The following is a 15,343-nucleotide window of genomic DNA, read 5'->3' on the forward strand; positions in this document are numbered from 1 at the left end:
AAGGAGTCTACAGCTGCTGGAAGCCAGGAAAGGCGTGTCAACAGGCCAGATCAGCAGGACAGGACTGGGGCTTCCACTGAGGCTGGATACCAGGAACATGGTAGCTACCAGTTCAAGCCAGTAACTACCAGTTCAGAAGTAGAACACTACTGAACCCAGAATGAAATGTATTCTTACAACAGAGACAGATGTTGCCTTAATTTCTAGAAAGTGCATTGCCGTAAAGTCCAGTTTCCTTATCTTTCAATTCAATCCAGAGATTTTCATCTATTGGTGTTCAGTGCCATGGTAGTATGGTCAAGGGACATGTTAAAATACCTTATCAAGTGGTAGCTTTCATGAGTTTTCTATTTAAAGAATTGCCTTTTGCCTGATTGTATCTTTTTTTAAGTGCACGCAGGCTTTCTCTAGTTGCAGTGAGCAGGCTTCTCATTATGGTGGCTTCTCTTATTGCAGAGGGTGGGCTCTAGGCACATGGGCTCAGTAGTTGCAGTGGAGAGGCTTAAATGCTCTATAGCATGTGGGTTCTTCCTGGACCAGGAATCAAACTCATGTCCCCCTGTACTGGCAGATGGATTCTTAACCACTGGATCACCAGGTAAGCCCTGAATCTTTATATCTTAATCAGATCAAATAGGGCCTTGGAATTAGCAAACTTAAATTTTTTCACTTTGACTATTTTTAGCAAAAGGAAGGGTGATTTTTCCAGGGACCCAGTTGCTTTGGACTTACCTATAGGCTGCAGAGCAAAGTACTGAGCAAAGCACCCTGAGCAGTTCAACACAGTGTTGCCGTTCTCCACGTGCCATCTTGTTTATTATAGTAACGATGCTAAAGAAATAGTCTTTTTTAATTCTTCAAGTGAAGTGGGCACCCAATGAGAGAGAATCCTTTAGCAGAAGTTGAGAAAGAAGCTACCTTGCTTCAAAATACGCATAAGACACTTGTATAAGACACAGTTCCTATTGCCTCTCAATAGATTCTGGAGAAAGCGGGGCCAAACATCTCTAATTCAAAAAATGAGGGCTTCTCACAGTTCTCAGGAAATCTTCTCACAATGTCCATGACTCTCCTATACCCTGTATGAAACATCTTAACAAATTGTTAGTTCTGTATAAATGTTAATATTCATCATCATTAACCTAAATTATTTCACAGTTCAGTTTAGTCACTCAGTCGTGTCTGACCCTTTGCAACTTCGTGGACTGCAGCATGCCAGGCTTCCCTGTCCATCACCAACTCCCAGAGCTTGCTCAAACTCATGTCCATCAAGTCGGTGATGCCATCCAACCATCTCATCCTCTGTCATCCCCTTCTCCTCCCGTCTTCAATCTTTCCCAGTATCAGGGTCTTTTCCAAGGAGTCAGTTCTTGGCATCAGGTGGCCAAAGTATTGGAGTTTCAGCTTCAGCATCAGTCCTTCCAATGAATATTCAGGACTGATTTCCTTTAGGATTGACTGGTTTGATCTCCTTGCAATCCAAGGAACTCTCAAGAGTCTTCTCCAACACTGCAGTTCAAAAGCATCAATTCTTTGTCACTCAGCTTTCTTTATAGTCCAATTCTCACATCCATACATGAATACTGGAAAAACCATAGCTTTGACTAGATAGACCTTTGTTGGCAAAGTAATGTCTCTACTTTTTAATAAGCTCTCTAGGTTTGTCATAGCTTTTCTTCCAAGGAGCAAGCATCTTTTAATTCCATGGCTGCAGTCACCATCTGCAGTGATTTTGGAGCCCAAGAAAATAAAGTCTCTCACTGTTTCCATTGTTCCCCATCCATTTTCCGTGAAGTGATGAGACCAGATGCCATGATCTTAGTTTTTTGAATGTTTTTCACTCTACTCTTCCACTTTCATCAAGAGGCTCTTTAGTTCTTCTTCACTTTCTGCCTTAAGGGTGGTATCATCTGCATACCTGAGGTTATCGATATTTTAAATTTCTTTCACAGATACCCAAATTTTTAGTAAGTTGGAAGGAAATTGAAATCAATAGGCTAGTGGTTATCAGAAGGAACTTGAGAAATTCTGCTAGTCTCTAGAGGGACAGCATTCACAGAACCGTGTAGGACAGCAGAGGGGATCAACCAAGATTGAAGCCACTCCCTCACGTGTGCCATTTGGAAGTAAACACAGTAAACATGGGAGGAGAAATAAAGCATGTTAGAAACCAGTTTTTGCCCAGCAAAAAATGAAAACACTTGCAAAATTTGAGCCCCCATGGCCGCAGTTTTGAACACTCATAGGTCATCCCTCAGGGTTGATAAGCTCTCTAATAGAGACATGAACCTACTCCGTCCCAGGCCCACAGCTCCCCAGAACTTCTGGGGCCCAGGAAGAGGAGGAGTGCCAGGAGTTACGTCTCCAAGGCCAGCTGCTTTGAGGGAAGGACCTGGGGTATGTGTGTCATGGGAACAGCTGGTTTTCTTGTCCCATTGTCAGCTCAGAACAGGGTTATGTGACTATTGATTCCTGTTCCAATCTGTCCCCAAGAAACAATGACTTCGTTCATTTGTTTGTAGATCTCTATAGGCACTTGACGGAATCATAAAGGCTGATTGTGAATTATAAAGTATTTCTAAATAGATTACACAAGTACATTGTCTTGAATATCATATAATTAGGACTTGAAATCATTATTCACTGATGATCATATAGTTTGTCCTCAAATTGACCTTGAAAGGTGTAGACCAAAGGTGGATTTTCACATGGAAGTTAGGACACTTCTTGTGAAACAACACAAGATGTTGATTTATTTAATCCCATTATATGAACTAACCTCTTAGTGGCAGGAAGTATGGCTGTATTATATATATTCTGGGCTCCACATAACAAAAAGTTATCCAATTATAGAAAATAATTTTAAGAAATCACTTTTCCAACTTTTTCCATTATGCTAGTCATTTGTTTTGTCATCTGCTAGCACATGTTAGCAGAAAAGTAAGAGCAGGTGCCAGAAGTTTAAGAACATGTGTTAAAAAAAAACAATTTTAAATTGAGCACATCCTAACAATTAACATAATCTAATTTAAGCTACAAAACACTTCAATCCAATTGGGCAGGATGTCATTGTTTCAAAGTATAATTTTAGAACCACTGATTCAGTTTAAATGTTAATTTAAACACACTGCATTTTAGTTTTTAAAAAGGGTTTTGTCTGGTTTTAATATCATGTATTACATAAACTGTGGATTTTTATTCAGTCTTAGTTCAGTTCATCAGGCACTTATTGGTTGCCTGTCGTGTAGAGAGAACCCTGACTAAGTGTATGAGCCTTTGTCCGGAAGAATCTTACAATCTGAGGAAGAAATGTAGGCCCAGTAGAGCAGGGGTCCCCAGCCTCCAGGCCACGGACTGGTACCTCCTGTCAGATCGGTGGCGGCATTAGATTAGAAATAAAATTCACAGTAAGTGTAATGCACTTGAATCATCTCAAAACCATCCCCCTCCCCATCCATGGAAAAATTGTCTTCCACGAAACCAGTCCCTGGTGCCAAAACGTTTGGGGACTGCTGCTGTAGAGGACACACACATTATAAGTTATGAGAAGCAGCAAATTGTGATAAATGCTTTAATGGAGTTGTCAAGGGCTTAGAGACACAGGCAAGGAAAGTTTGGTTCAGATTCAGAATGGGACAAATCCAGGAGAGCTTTCTTGAAGAGCTGGCACTGAGCTGAAGCTTGAAGGTCCAATGGAGACAGAATGGAAAAAGGAAACAGTGTGAGTAAGAACCTGGAAAATGGATGTGGAGGAAGCTGGAGGTAACATGGTTCCTCTGGAGTACAGGATATTTGGAGGATGTGGCGGGGCATGCAGTTAGAAAGACAGGGAGGTGCTACATTTTACAGTCTTGAGAATACCAAACTAATGAGCCTAGATTTGATTTTGTGCACACTAGGGAGGCTGTTTGAGCGGGGGAGTGGCCTGATCAAGTCAGTTTGGGAGTAAGTCGCAGGATGAGTTGAAGGTGGGGAGGAAATTAGAGACTATTTTTGAGTGATATAGATGCCATCTGTCCTGTTAAAAATCCCAATAAATAACTATCTTGCGATTTGAGGTATTTGATACAGAAATTCATGTTGTTTAAATTTTAATGGTTATTTATGCACTGGCAAGCTTACTACTCTGCTATTTCTAGCAGTGGGTGAGCAAAAGCTTATACACGATAGCAGTGATAAGGCATGAACTTCCTTTTTTTGGGGGGTGGGGGGCAAGAATAGCATCTGAATCACTACCCTAGATATTCTCCTAATTTAAGGAGATAGAAGGAAAAGAACCACCCAGATTGTCCTTTTAGAAACAGATCCAGAAAATGCATCTATCAGCGGATGAAAATAAACCAAGGTGAAGCAGGACTCTTAGGTAAGACAGTCTCTAGGTTAGGACCAAAACCCAGTTTACCTGGGTTCACAAAATCTAGCTTTGCCACTTACACAGACTGTAACTTTAGGCTTATTAGTTAACCAATCTGTGCCTCAGTTGTTTCACTTGTAAAAGAGGAATAATAGCGGTACTTGTCTCAGGGGTTGTTATGGGGATGAAACGAACTGATACATGTAAAGTGCTCCAAATGGTACCTGGCATGTAGTTAGCTCAATAAATGTTAACTATTGTTAGTCAGTTGTTGAGCAGTAAGTTAACTAAATGCCTATGACATAGTTTATACGGTGCCTCCACACCATGGAAACCTCCCTGCCCCTACTCCCTAACTACCCTAGTGACTATTTGTGCAACTGATCCTGGACACATCCACTAGGTCATTTGAACTCCAGAATCACTTGATGGAAATTGATTGTCGTAGTTAACTGCTGCTATTAACAAGCCACCTCAAAACTTGGAAGCATAAAACAACAACCATTTTATCATGCTTGCAGATTCCTGAGTCAGGAATTCAGTGGGAGTTGCTTATCTCTGCTTCACAGTGATTGTGCTGGTGGCTAGAAACGTCTTAGATGGCTGGGGAGGATGCCAGCAGGTGGGGCAGGATCCACTGCCATAGAAGGCTTCTTCTCTAACCTGTCTGGCACTTTGGTGAGAAGGCTGAAAGGCCAGGCTTAGCTGGGACTGTCACCTAAGCACCGACATGGGTCCCCTTCACCATGGTGGCCTCAAGGTAGTTGTCAGACTTCTTAGAGTGTTTCTGCAGCAAAAGCTACATGCCTTTTATGATGCATTCTCAGAAGCCTCATCGCAGACACTTCTCTGTTCTCTGGGCTTCCTTGGTGGCTCAGGTGGTAAAGAATCTATTTGCAAGGCAGGAGACCCGGGCTTGATCCCTGGGTCAGGAAGATCCCCTGGGCTTGGAGAATTTCATGGACAGAGGAGCCCGATGGGTTACAGTCCATGGGGTCACAGAGAGTCAGACACAACTGAGCAACTAACACTTTCACTTTCCCTGTTCTCCATTGATTGAAGCAGTCACAAGCCTGCCCAGACTCAAGGGAGGAGATTAGACCACACTTCTCAATGGGAGGCGTATCAAAGCCTCTGGGAGCCACATTGAGAATCTCCATTTTAGTATTATCCTCTAATGCTGGATGAGAAGCTTGAGATTCAGTACAGGTTTAATGTACTGGTTTGTCCAGGGTGAGTTGCACAGAGACTCACTAAGAGAGTTAAGGATGGCGGTGGGGAGGTTTGCAGGCTTCTAACCTAGTTCTTCTAACTCCAAATTCTAATTCTCTCAATTAGATTATTCATCCTTCATCCTCCTTCAGCTTAGATATACTTCTCAATACAGGAAAGTTATAGTAAAAAAAAAAAATTTAAATGGCATTGTGTATATCAGGTAACTTTCTTTTTATTTATTTATTTATTTGTGGTTGTACTGGGTCTTTGTTCCCACACATGGGCTTTCTCTAGATGTGGCACGTGGGCTCTAGAGCACAGGCTCAGTAGTTGTAGCACACAGGCTTAGCTGTTCTGAGGCATGTGGAATCTTCCCAGACCATGGATCAAACTCATGTGCCCTGTATTGGCACGCAAATTCTTAATCACTGGACTACCAGGGAAGTCCAAGTAACTTGCCTGAAAAGAGACAGTGATATAAAAGTATAAAGTTTCATTTATAAGAGGTTGTACACAAACTTCATATTTTAAAGAGATCCTGGAATGGGTTCAGTGGTTCAGTCCTAAGATTGGTCAGAGAGCAATTTAGGATCATTTTCTCACAAGGAAAGTTCTCTGAAAATATCCCAGATGCTTAACTATGACTTCCTTTGTCTCTAGGAAAGTCTCACCTGGCCATTGTCCAGCGGGTGAATAACGAGGGAGAAGGGGACCCCTTCTATGAGGTGATGGGCATCGTCACACTGGAGGACATCATAGAGGAGATCATCAAGTCGGAGATCCTGGATGAAACTGACCTCTACAGTAAGTGGCTCTTGTCCAAAGCCATCATATTTTCCTCTGAGGTTCTCAGAGCTGGCTTAATTTAATGGACAGTGTGAAAGGGCGTCAGGACAAGCCCCAAGTGTTGCTGTGTGTCAGCCCCCTCCTGCCAGGGGCTGGCAAGATGCCCCAGCTTGAACCATGGCTGAGTCACTGAGAGTGTGCTAGCTAAATGTTTATCAAGAGAGAACCTTCAGGAACAGAGCCAAGACTATGAGAAGGAGACCTCCTTTGGATGCAGGAAATGAAGTACACCTCGGATGACCTCTCTGCCCTTGTTTCTGTCCCATGTTGTTCCTGGTTTGTCTCTTTGTCCACCTGGACACAGACCCTGGCATCCCTAGGGGTTCCACTCATGATTCACTCACAACAACATCAGTGTGCTGTAGAGACTCATGACATCACCCAGCACTGTTGCTGCTGCTGCTAAGTCGCTTCAGTCGTGTCCGACTCTGTGCGACCCCACAGACGGCAGCCCACCAGGCTCCCCCGTCCCTGGGATTCTCCAGGCAAGAACACTGGAGTGGGTTGCCATTGCTTTCTCCAATGCATGAAAGTGAAAAGTGAAAGTGAAGTCGCTCAGTCGTGTCCGACCTTTAGCGACCCCATGGACTGCAGCCCACCAGGCTCCTCTGTCCGTGGGATTTTCCAGGCAAGAGTACTGGAGTGGGTTGCCATTGCCTTCTCCATCACCCAGCACAACCTAAGCCAAACCTAAGTCATCCTTTTAGATGCTGCTCTTGTCCTATGTGTGTTTTCCTCCCTTTCCACCCCTGGCTCTGGTCCTTGCTCCCCCCTTTCTAGTCTTCTCACCCTCCTCCCCACTCCCCCTCAACAACACAGGTTCCTCCCTGCGATAGTGACTGCTTTCGCTACTGGAACTTATCAAAGCTTTGCTCACAAACATTACAAAGGCCTGCTTTCCTCGACAATGGGAGTGTTATCAAATCCATGGGAGTCCCTAGGCCAGTAAGTGTCCCCTCCTCCCAATTTCATCAACTGGGACAGCAGTCCCCATCCTCCCCTCAGAGAACCCATTCCAGATCTGTGTCCTTAGTTTGCTGGAGGCAACTGTTCAGAGACAAGCTCCTAGCAGAAAAAACTTCAAGACTCTAAGGCAGTGAGTGGTGCAGAAAGAGTGCTTCCCTTTGGGGTGAGAAGAGATCAGACCAAGGTGGGCCAAGCCTTGATGAAACATAGCAGGAGCATCACAGTGTCTGCTGCTGCAGTGGAGCCCTGGCCCGGCTCCTCTCCTTAAAATAGGGGTTGATCTCTCCATCCCCCAATCCTTTCCCCCTTCTCCACCTCTGACTATCACTCTGCTCTAGATTTAGAAATCCCAAGTGTCTCAATAGATATATTGGTGAAAACATTCACACTGAAGTGGCTGATGTTAATAGTGGCTGATGTTAATAGTAGTGACAACAGTCTAAGTGAGTAAGCTCTTCCTAGGGCATTTGTTTCAACAACCTGATGTTCCAATACTCACTATTAAAGTAGAAGGAATGGGGACTTCCCTGGCAGTGCAGTGGTTAAGACTTCATCTTCCAACACAGGTGGTATGGGTTCAATCCTTGCTTGGAGAGCTAAGACCCCAAATGCCTCATGGCCAAAAAAAACCAAAACATAAAACAGAAGCAATATTATAACAAATTCAATAAAGACTGTAAAAATGGTTCACATCAAAAAAAGTATTTTAAAAATAAATAAAATAAAATAGAAGGAATGAAGAGGGAGATCAGAGGAAACTGATTCTCCAGTGATGAACTATTCGGTAGCATTCTGATGGAGGAGAGAGAGGGAATATTTAGATGAACACATCATGTAAATCAGAAGGTTACTTACTAGTAATTGGAAAAGAATGATCTGATAGATATCTTTGCTGCTCTCTTGCTAAACCATCCTCTCTCTAAAAGAGAGGGTTATGATTTTCCCACTCATAAATAAGCATGAATCGTTAAGAAAGGTGAGAAAGCTGAGGAGCCAGGACTACTGGTTGCTTCTCCCCAGATCCTGAACCCCAGGACAGCTGGGCCTGGATCTCACTGTGGGATCTCACCATTTGTGGCACCCAGACACAAGGAGCCTTAAAGCCGGGGCCGGGAGTCCAAGGCAGGCCCACAAGAGAGCAGTGTGGAGGAGGGCACTTTCTTCCTTCTAGAAGGGAACTCAGTCATGTGGCAGAGCAAAATCAGAAAGAGGGGGGGAGTCCCTGGGAGCCCGTCCCCTGGAGTTCTCTCCCTTTCATTTCCACTGTGTCTGTTCAGCCTGTACTGAGAGTTCCCTGCACCCCTGTTTTGCTCCAGGCCAACTTTAGAAAAACCCTAATTTGCTTCTCTGCTCCCCTAACACAGGTTGAAAGTGAAAGTGAAAGTGAAGTCACTCAGTCGTGTCTGATTCTTTGTGACCCCATGGACTGTAGCCTACCAGGTTCCTCCTTCCATGGGATTTTCCAGGCAAGAATACTGGAGTGGGTTGCCATTTCCTTCTCCAGGAGAGATAGGCTAAAGTTTCAATATTTTACTCAGTACTAAGGGAAAGCAAGAGACATATGACCAAAGAAAACCTACTCTTTACCCCCAAACAGATTTTTATTGATTTATTTGGCTGTGTCAGGTCTTAGTTGTAGCACTCAGGATCTTTTTAGTTGCAACATGCGAACACTTCATTGTGGCATATGGTATCTTAGATCCCTGACCAGGGGTCAAACCCAGGCCCCTGCCTTGGGAGCATGAAGTCTTAGCCACTGGACCACCAGGGAAGTCACCCCCTGAAAATATATATATTTTAGACAAGATCTAAAATATATATACATTTTAGACAAGATTTTAAAAAGCAGGGAGAAAAATTAAATTGGAAAAAGCAGAGATTTTTTTCAATCAATAATCGCAATAGTCCTGCCTGAGGCCCCCACCCTTAGAATTCACCTTTATGAATTATAAAGCTAGTCACATTTTTTCTCCTTCTTTCCTTTGTTTCCCCCAATTCTCTCCCAGTGGAGGGGCCAGAGTTGAAGCAAGAGAATTATGAGTGGAAAGAGGGAGTGACCACCCCCCTCCTCCTTTGGGTGGCATCCCTCAGTACTGCTCAGAGCATGATTTAAATCAGTGGGAAGAGACCAGATGAGTCCAGCTCTGAGGACAGGAGTATGGCCAAGGCAGAAACCCCCCAGGCCCTGCCATAGTCCTTGATGCTAACAACACAAGTCCCTCATGTGTGAAGGCCTTTTTGTAAGCATACAGTTATTTGTAAGCATTTCACAGATAGATTCTGATGGAAGTCTCATAATAACTACCTGAGATGAGCAGAAAAATTACGATTAATCATTAACCTTATGGGGCTTCCCTGGTGGCTCAGACGGTAAAGAATCTGCCTACGATGCAGGAGACCTGAGTTCTATCCCTGAGTTGCGAAGACCCCTGAAGAAGGGAATGGCTACCCACTCCAGTATTCTTGCCTGGAGAATCCCACGGACAAAAGAACCTGGCGGGCTACAGTCCCTGGGGTTGAATACAGTCGGACACAATGGAGTGGCTAAGCATGCAGGCACTAAACTTATGAGCAGAAGAGTTATGACTAATCACTAACTTTATTGTATAAATGAAAGCACACAAGTGCTGTGATGCTTAGAGATGCTGCACAGCTCATAAGCAGGGGAGCCAGCCCTAGAAGCCTGAACTTGGGAGCCCCAGGCCAGCCTTCCGCTTTTCCACTGTTCACCACTTCAGTGCAATTAATACCGAGACTTTGTTGACACTTTCCAAAAATCCCCATGGTCCCAAAGGACCTGTCTCAGGTGAAACCTCCAAAAATCAACAGTGACTCTGAGAACGTTGCCATCTGTCCCCTGTTCCCACAGCAGACAATCGGAAAAAGCAGAGGGTCCCACACAGGGAGAGGAAGCGGCACGACTTCTCCTTGTTTAAGCTTTCCGACTCGGAGATGAGGGTGAAGATCTCACCGCAGCTTCTGCTGGCCACGCACCGCTTCATGGCCACAGGTATGATGACCCTGCCCTCCTGCATCTCCACCCCAGGCAGGCAAGGCAGCTCTGGAGGGTAGAACCCAGGCACCAGTCATCCTTAATACCTTGTAACGTGAGTCCAGTGCAGGGACTGAGAACCGCTGTTCTGCAAGAGGAGGTTATCCTTGGGCAGGGCACCCTACATTTGCTTGGGCAACAGGACCCTACATTTGCTCGTTTTCAGCCTCCAGTCTTCTCAGGGTAAGTAAGTATGATGCAGTTCTGCTTTTCTCTCTTCTACTTGAGAAAAGAGCTGAGGAATCCACTGCTGCACTTTCCCTTCCTCTACCTGCTTCATGGTGGGGGTTGGTGGTCCAGAGGGTTCATCTGGGAGGGACAAGGCGATGTCCTATGTAGCCACAAAGGCCCTGGGGCCCGGACCCTCCAGGAGCCATGTAGGCCTATGAGTTCTTCAAATACAGACGTGAATTGTGAATCCCAGAATCTTTAGAGGAAAAAGAGAGAGGATCCAAAGATAAACTTCTCCTTCTTGTAAAGAAGGTAAAATTGTCTTTGAACTATCTAATCTTCTCACTCATGCCTAATTAATGTGCTGACCTACAACGATCACACACATTAGTAAGTTCACTATTTAATTAATCCAGCATGTATTTATTGAGTGTATAATGAATGCTAGTACTGTTCCAGATGCTAAAAGGTAGAAAATTTTAAATTGGAGCTTCTTTAGGGTTTTCAACATGTAATATAGTTCTGACTTTATAGTTCTAATATAATCTCTCAATGTTGACTACAGATGTCAACTAGGTATCTGATTTCCTAGAACAAAGCAGATGTATCTGTAAATATAATGATATGCCATAATATAATACTATGTGAAGTTGCTCAGTCGTGTCCGACTCTTTGCGACCCCATGGACTGCAGCCTACCAGGCTCCTCTCTCCATGGGATTTTCCAGGCAAGAGTACTGGAGTGGGTTGCCATTTCCTTCTCCAGGGGATCTTCCCAACCCAGGGATTGAACCCGGGTCTCCTGCATTGCAGGCAGACACTTTACCATCTGAGCCACCAGGGAAGCGGCTAATATAATACTATAGTATAACATAATATAAATAATAATATAATAATAATAAATAATATTAATATGTAAATATGATTCAATGATGCTTCTTATTGAGAACTTTCCACTTAAATAATTAAGTGTTCCTGTAAACTTGAAATTTCATTTCACTCAACAGATATACATCATACAAATAAGTCAGATTAAATTCTCCGTATTTCATTTGATCATAGAATTAAAGCCTTTTAGCCATGTTCACATGGCTTACTTATCCATGTTCAACTCCAGTTGCTTTTTAAACCACTTTATTGCAGTATAGTTGACATACAAAAAATGGTACCTATTTAATGTAAACAACTTGATGAGCTTGGAAATACACATACGTTCATAAAACCATCATCATAACCTGTGCCATAAACATATCCATCACTTCCAAAAGTTTCCTCCCACCTTCTATATGTGTTATTACTATCTGTGTGTGTGTGTGTGTGTGTGTTAACATAAGATCTTAGCAAAATTTTAAGTATCAGTTCAGTTCAGTTCAGTCGCTCAGTCATGTCCGACTCTTTGCAACCCCACGGACTGCAGCACGCCAGGCCTCCCGGTCCATCACCAACTCCCAGAGTTTACTCAAACTCATGTGCATGGAGTAGGTGATGCCATCCAACCATCTCACCCTCTGTCATCCCCTTCTCCTCCCACCTTCAATCTTTCCCAGCATCAGCGTCTTTTCCAAGGAGTCAGTTCTTGGCATCAGGTGGCCGAAGTATTGGAGTTTCAGCTTCAGCATCAGTCGTTCCAATGAATATTCAGGACTGATTTCCTTTAGGTTGGACTAGTTGGATCTCCTTGCTGTCCAAGGGACTCTCTAGAGTCTTCAGTATAGTATTGTTCTTGGGCTCTATATGCTGTGCAGTAGATCTCTCGGATTTATTCATCTGGCATAACTGGAACTCTATACCCTCTGACTAATATCCCCATTACCTCCTTCTCCCAGTCCATTCTACTCTCTGTTTCTATGAATTTGACTATTTTAGATTCATCATATAAATGGTATCATGGGTATTTGTCCCTCTGTGCCTGGCTTATGTCACCTAGCATAACATCCTTCAGGTTCATCTGTGCTGTCACAAATGGCAGGATTTTCTTCTTTTTTAAGTCTATGTGCAGCTTTAAAGAAAATCAAGGAGAAAATTAATAACAAAATGGACACTGTCAAAACAGCAGCCTGAGATGCCAGTGCAGGGACCCATACCCCAGAGGGCCCAAAGATGCACACTGGGCTTAAGACACCCCTCCCCCACCCACCCACCCAAGGGAATTGCAGGATGGAGCATGGAGCGGGAATGGCTCTGGTGTGTCCACCCTGATTCCTCCCTGCTGCCCATTCCTCCTACCTTCACTCTCCCCTAGAAGTGGAGCCGTTTAAGTCTCTGTACCTCTCGGAGAAGATCCTGCTCCGGCTCTTGAAACATCCCAACGTGATTCAGGAGCTGAAGTTTGATGAGAAGAACAAGAAGGCCCCAGAACACTACCTCTATCAGCGCAACCGCCCAGTGGACTACTTTGTGCTGCTTCTGCAGGTGAGTGGGAAAGCCCTGGACCCTCCAAGGGCAAGATGGGACTTCTCCAGGCTAAAGAGGAATGCCCATGCCTCCTCCAAGCCAAGTTCCAAGGCTGCCTTGGGAGCAAGGCCAGCTGGGGCGGGCGTTTGTCCATGACTCACAGAAGGAGACAGGTGTGACTGGCTGGCATCCTAGAGTGATGGGATCTAGATGGCATTTAGTCTGATGTCAGCAATGTTTGTGGTTGGGGGTGCAGTGGGTAACTCCCAACCAAGGGGGTTCTGCTGCTGAACTTCCTAAACTGGTGTCCTACAAAATCCCTATCACCTCTTGTCTCTGCTTGGCCATGCCCAGGAATGCAACTGTGCACTGCCTCCCAAATTTCAGGCACTCCTTGTTTTAAGCTCTTCTCTCTGTCTCGCTAAAATCTCACCATCTCTGATTTCCACCCACTGGTCCTTGCTCTGCTGTCTGGAGGCACATGGAACACGTCCACTCTCTCTGCCACACATCAACCGTTGCAGTCCCTTAATCTTCTCCTTAGGGGACTATGAGGGAATAAACAAGCAAATGAGAGAGATGCAGCATCTTCCTGGTACGCACATGAATACAGTCACCCCTCCCCCTGCCCTGAGGGGGGTGTAAATAAGTGGTTCAGTTCAGTTCAGTTCAGTTCAGTTCAGTTCAGTCGCTCAGTGGAGAGGCCTGTAAATAGGTGTCAGGCATGGTTCCAGCCCCGCCTTCTGGCCTGGCTCCACCATTAGCCCCGTCCCTATTCACCGTCTCTTCCCAATAGAATCTGGTGAACCCTAAATACAATGATTGTCTTAAAATCTTAATTAAATTCACACTGACTTAGAAAGGGCCTCTCTGTTACAGTCCCCCTGCCACCTGTCTGCTTGGACACGGTATATGCCTCAAACCCATCCTTCCAGATAGCCTCATTAAAATGCTGCCTTCTCCAGAAATGGAGTCGCATTCTTCACTGTTGGAAATTGAGAAGGGTGTTTACATTGTTTATATAACACAAGGAACGCAAGTAGAGTCTTGTGCCTAATATAAATGTAACCATTTTCAAATAAATCTTGGCGGGGGTAAAATATAGGGGCAAGAGGGTAGGTTCAGAAATTGGAAAGACCTAGTTTTGAAATTCCAATATTGGTACTAATTAACTAACCTTGACTCGGTTATGTAATCTTTATGAGCCTCAAAATTGATTCATCTTTAAAACTGGGGGTAAAAATAGTACAGACCTCGTACGGTCTGGGGTGGATCCTTGCAGTGCATATACATGGTTTCAGACCCCTAATAGCATACCATATGCTCAAGCTTCTCACAGAATCTGGCTTTATCTCAGCTAGAGATAATAGAGATGGTCTATTCTCAGACTATACCACTGGAGCAGTTTATGGGGTTCATGGGGTCCTGAGCTAGCTGGACCTGCCTCATGAAGGAACCATTAGAGTCTTCAAGGAAAGCTTGCATGTTCATGACTGGATACTTCTTTATGAACTAAGCAAGGACTTTACTGCCAAGGACTCCTGAAGTTAAAGCTGCTGTTTCCAAAACATATCTGGATGGAATTCACATTCTCCTGTGATAAGATTTTAGGTCCACTTATTATCCAAACAGAAGTGCTTAGGGTAGTCTTCACTAAAAGAGCTGGAAGTGCTCGTCCACACCCTTAGCACACTTCCTTCTTTCTCCAGGGTAAAGTGGAGGTGGAGGTTGGTAAGGAAGGCCTTCGCTTCGAGAACGGAGCCTTCACCTACTATGGTGTCCCAGCCATCATGACCACTGCTTGCTCAGGTATTCCAGTTTCCAAGCCATAGCTTATTGGGGAAGCAGTGGGATAGTGGAGAAAATGCATCTGGGTTCCAAGTCATGACTCTGTTATGGACCCCGGACAAGCCTTTTACTTTCCCAGACTTTAGAAGTGGAAGTACATGGTAGACTGTAACATTATCCAGTGTTAGGGATGGATAGTGGTAATTTTCAATATGAAAAGACACATTTATTTTACTCTTTATACTTCCACCTGATTACCCTATTTTTTCAGGGTTGATTGGTGCTGTGGGTGGGGTGGAAGAGGGAGAATTCCTTTAAGAAGGTGTGTTTTCTGAATTGCCTCTGAAACACACTGCATCCTTCTGTCCTTAGATAACGATGTGCGGAAGGTTGGAAGTCTGGCTGGATCCTCTGTCTTTCGTATGTATCTCTCAAACCCCTCCCTCGTCCTCCCTGCCAAGGTCCTGCCTCAGCCCAGTCTGGGGACCCGGACTGACCACTCTCAGCCTGGGCTGGGACTAGCAAAAATGCTGGCAGCCTCTTTGTATGCTCTGCCAG

General features: G+C 44.5%; 1 protein-coding gene across 4 annotated transcripts in view; it reads left to right on the forward strand.

Annotated features, from left to right (window-relative positions):
* Positions 1 to 15,343, forward strand: part of CNNM1 (cyclin and CBS domain divalent metal cation transport mediator 1) — a 64,879-nt gene that overhangs the window by 23,116 nt on the left and 26,420 nt on the right. For all 4 annotated transcript variants that reach the window (XM_043926543.1, XM_043926541.1, XM_043926544.1 and 1 more), the window contains exons 2-6: positions 6,230 to 6,373; positions 10,251 to 10,391; positions 12,846 to 13,015; positions 14,707 to 14,806; positions 15,158 to 15,205. In XM_043926543.1, coding sequence (XP_043782478.1) covers positions 6,230 to 6,373; positions 10,251 to 10,391; positions 12,846 to 13,015; positions 14,707 to 14,806; positions 15,158 to 15,205 — 603 coding nt within the window. The remainder of the gene's footprint in view (positions 1 to 6,229; positions 6,374 to 10,250; positions 10,392 to 12,845; positions 13,016 to 14,706; positions 14,807 to 15,157; positions 15,206 to 15,343) is intronic.

The sequence above is a fragment of the Cervus elaphus genome, chromosome 15 (genome assembly GCF_910594005.1).
Source record: "Cervus elaphus chromosome 15, mCerEla1.1, whole genome shotgun sequence".
Classification (NCBI taxonomy): domain Eukaryota; kingdom Metazoa; phylum Chordata; class Mammalia; order Artiodactyla; family Cervidae; genus Cervus; species Cervus elaphus.